General features: G+C 39.2%; 1 protein-coding gene across 1 annotated transcript in view; it reads left to right on the top strand.

Annotated features, from left to right (window-relative positions):
• The window catches only part of LOC106302410, a 2,527-nt gene extending 901 nt beyond the window's left edge, over positions 1-1,626 (top strand). The window contains exons 4-10 of the mRNA XM_013738926.1: positions 70-216; positions 294-375; positions 455-572; positions 664-821; positions 901-1,015; positions 1,104-1,256; positions 1,330-1,626. Of these exons, the coding sequence (XP_013594380.1) occupies positions 70-216; positions 294-375; positions 455-572; positions 664-821; positions 901-1,015; positions 1,104-1,256; positions 1,330-1,494 (938 nt within the window). The 3' untranslated portion in view covers positions 1,495-1,626. The remainder of the gene's footprint in view (positions 1-69; positions 217-293; positions 376-454; positions 573-663; positions 822-900; positions 1,016-1,103; positions 1,257-1,329) is intronic.
• Positions 1,627-1,779: the final 153 nt, after the last annotated feature.

The raw sequence follows: 1,779 nt of genomic DNA, 5'->3' as shown, positions 1-1,779 counted from the left end.
ACATTTCTAGGGCTGTTTATTTTAGCGTAATAACTTAATTTCTTGGGCTGGTCATCTTTAGCATAATAGCATATTTTTATTTACTACTTAGGAGGGTGGTCGTTTACCTATCTCTGTGGGATGATGCTGCATCAATGTTTAGGGGACTCATCGGCTCCGGTGACAGGACACAGACAGTGATGGTGGTCACTATCGTGAATCCAAAACTATTTGGAGGTACGTAAACTGTTAACTTATGCATCAATTTAATGATGGTTAACCAAATGACATCTAAAGCACTTTTCATTCATCAGGTAACCTATACCTCAACTCAACTCCAGCGACGAAGTTTTATTTCGACAACACCCTTGAAGCCATCTCCGAGTTCACGGCCAGGTTTGAACTCATTAGGTGTTTTGGTTGAAATAATATTCGGCCTTGTGGTTAATTAACGTTCTATGCCATCTGTTTTCAGGTTTGATGGACCAGTCCAAGAAGCTTTTACGTGTATCGATACGAAAGAAGGGATTAGGAAAAAAGAAGTCCTCTCAATAGGAGAGCTAAACAAGTTCATTTCCAATTCTAACGAGCAGGTATTATTCCAGGACAAGTATGTTTATAATGTGATTGAGTAATATACCAGTATTACTGAATGTTGTATCTCCTGTCTTTGTTAAGACACAGGAAGCTGAATTCATTTGCAAGGCTCGGGTTGTTGATGTCCTGCATCAAAATGGGTGGTCTTTCGTTTCTTGCACTGGCTGCAGCAGGAAGCTAGACAAAGATGGGTCTTCTCTTCGTTGCAACCGTTGTGTTAATCCCAACATCACCGGTGTCATCAAGTAGTAATTTAACTATTATTAGATGTACATGATTGTCAACTATTTTTGAGTGCTGACTCTAAAGTCACCCTTATCTCAGGTATCGTGTTGAACTTTTAGTTGATGATGGGCAAGATAACGCCACTTTTGTGGTGTTCGACAAGGAAATGCTTAAACTGACTAAGCAAGATGCAGCTGCCCTAACCCTCAATGAGGTTTGTTATTTCCTTTTCTCACCATCTGCGCATCGCAACTACTTGTCAGAAAATCTATATATAATCCTCAACGTTGCTGCAACTGCAGATAAATGGTGGTGGTGGCGTGGAACTCCCACAATGCCTTAAAGACCTTGGTGGACAAGATTTTGTCTTCCAGATACGTGTGACACCATTCAATTTCACACCAAATCACCGTACTTTCACAGTTTCTGCAATCGTTGACACCATCGTTCCCGAGGTATTATAATATAGTGTCTACATATTGTTCATCTAACAGATGTCAGACTAACATAAGGTGAACTGTTTTACAGACTTTCAAGACCAATGCAGCTGAATTAGTTCAGGTGGAAGGTGGTGAAGCATCGGCAACTGGCAGCAACATGAAAGGCAGCAACATGACTGGAGGTGAAGAGAAAGAACCAAATCCTTCAAATTCTGGAGGCAAAGGAGGTGTCCGTAAACGTACCCGTGAGTGAAGTTACAAAGCTGTCGCAGCGTCAACCCACTTCTGCTTTCTTTGCTTTCCAATTTCCTTACGTACTATGTTTTTTTTTTCCCAGACTTTGCATTAGTTTTTATATTTGAAGGTTTTTTCTTTTATTAAGAAACTTATGGTTTAAAATATTTATCAAAAAAAAGGGTTGACGTAATTTTTGCATGGTTGTTGTTTTTCGTATAACAAGACATTAGAATTGTGAACCAAATACCAAATAAACGTTGCCTTGCACTTTGCTCTACTTATAACATCTTATAAAAAAAAT

This window comes from Brassica oleracea, chromosome C7, assembly GCF_000695525.1.
Source record: "Brassica oleracea var. oleracea cultivar TO1000 chromosome C7, BOL, whole genome shotgun sequence".
NCBI lineage: Eukaryota > Viridiplantae > Streptophyta > Magnoliopsida > Brassicales > Brassicaceae > Brassica > Brassica oleracea.
The sequence above is the reverse complement of the archived record's forward strand: the minus strand, read 5'-3'. Positions and strand labels throughout refer to the sequence as shown.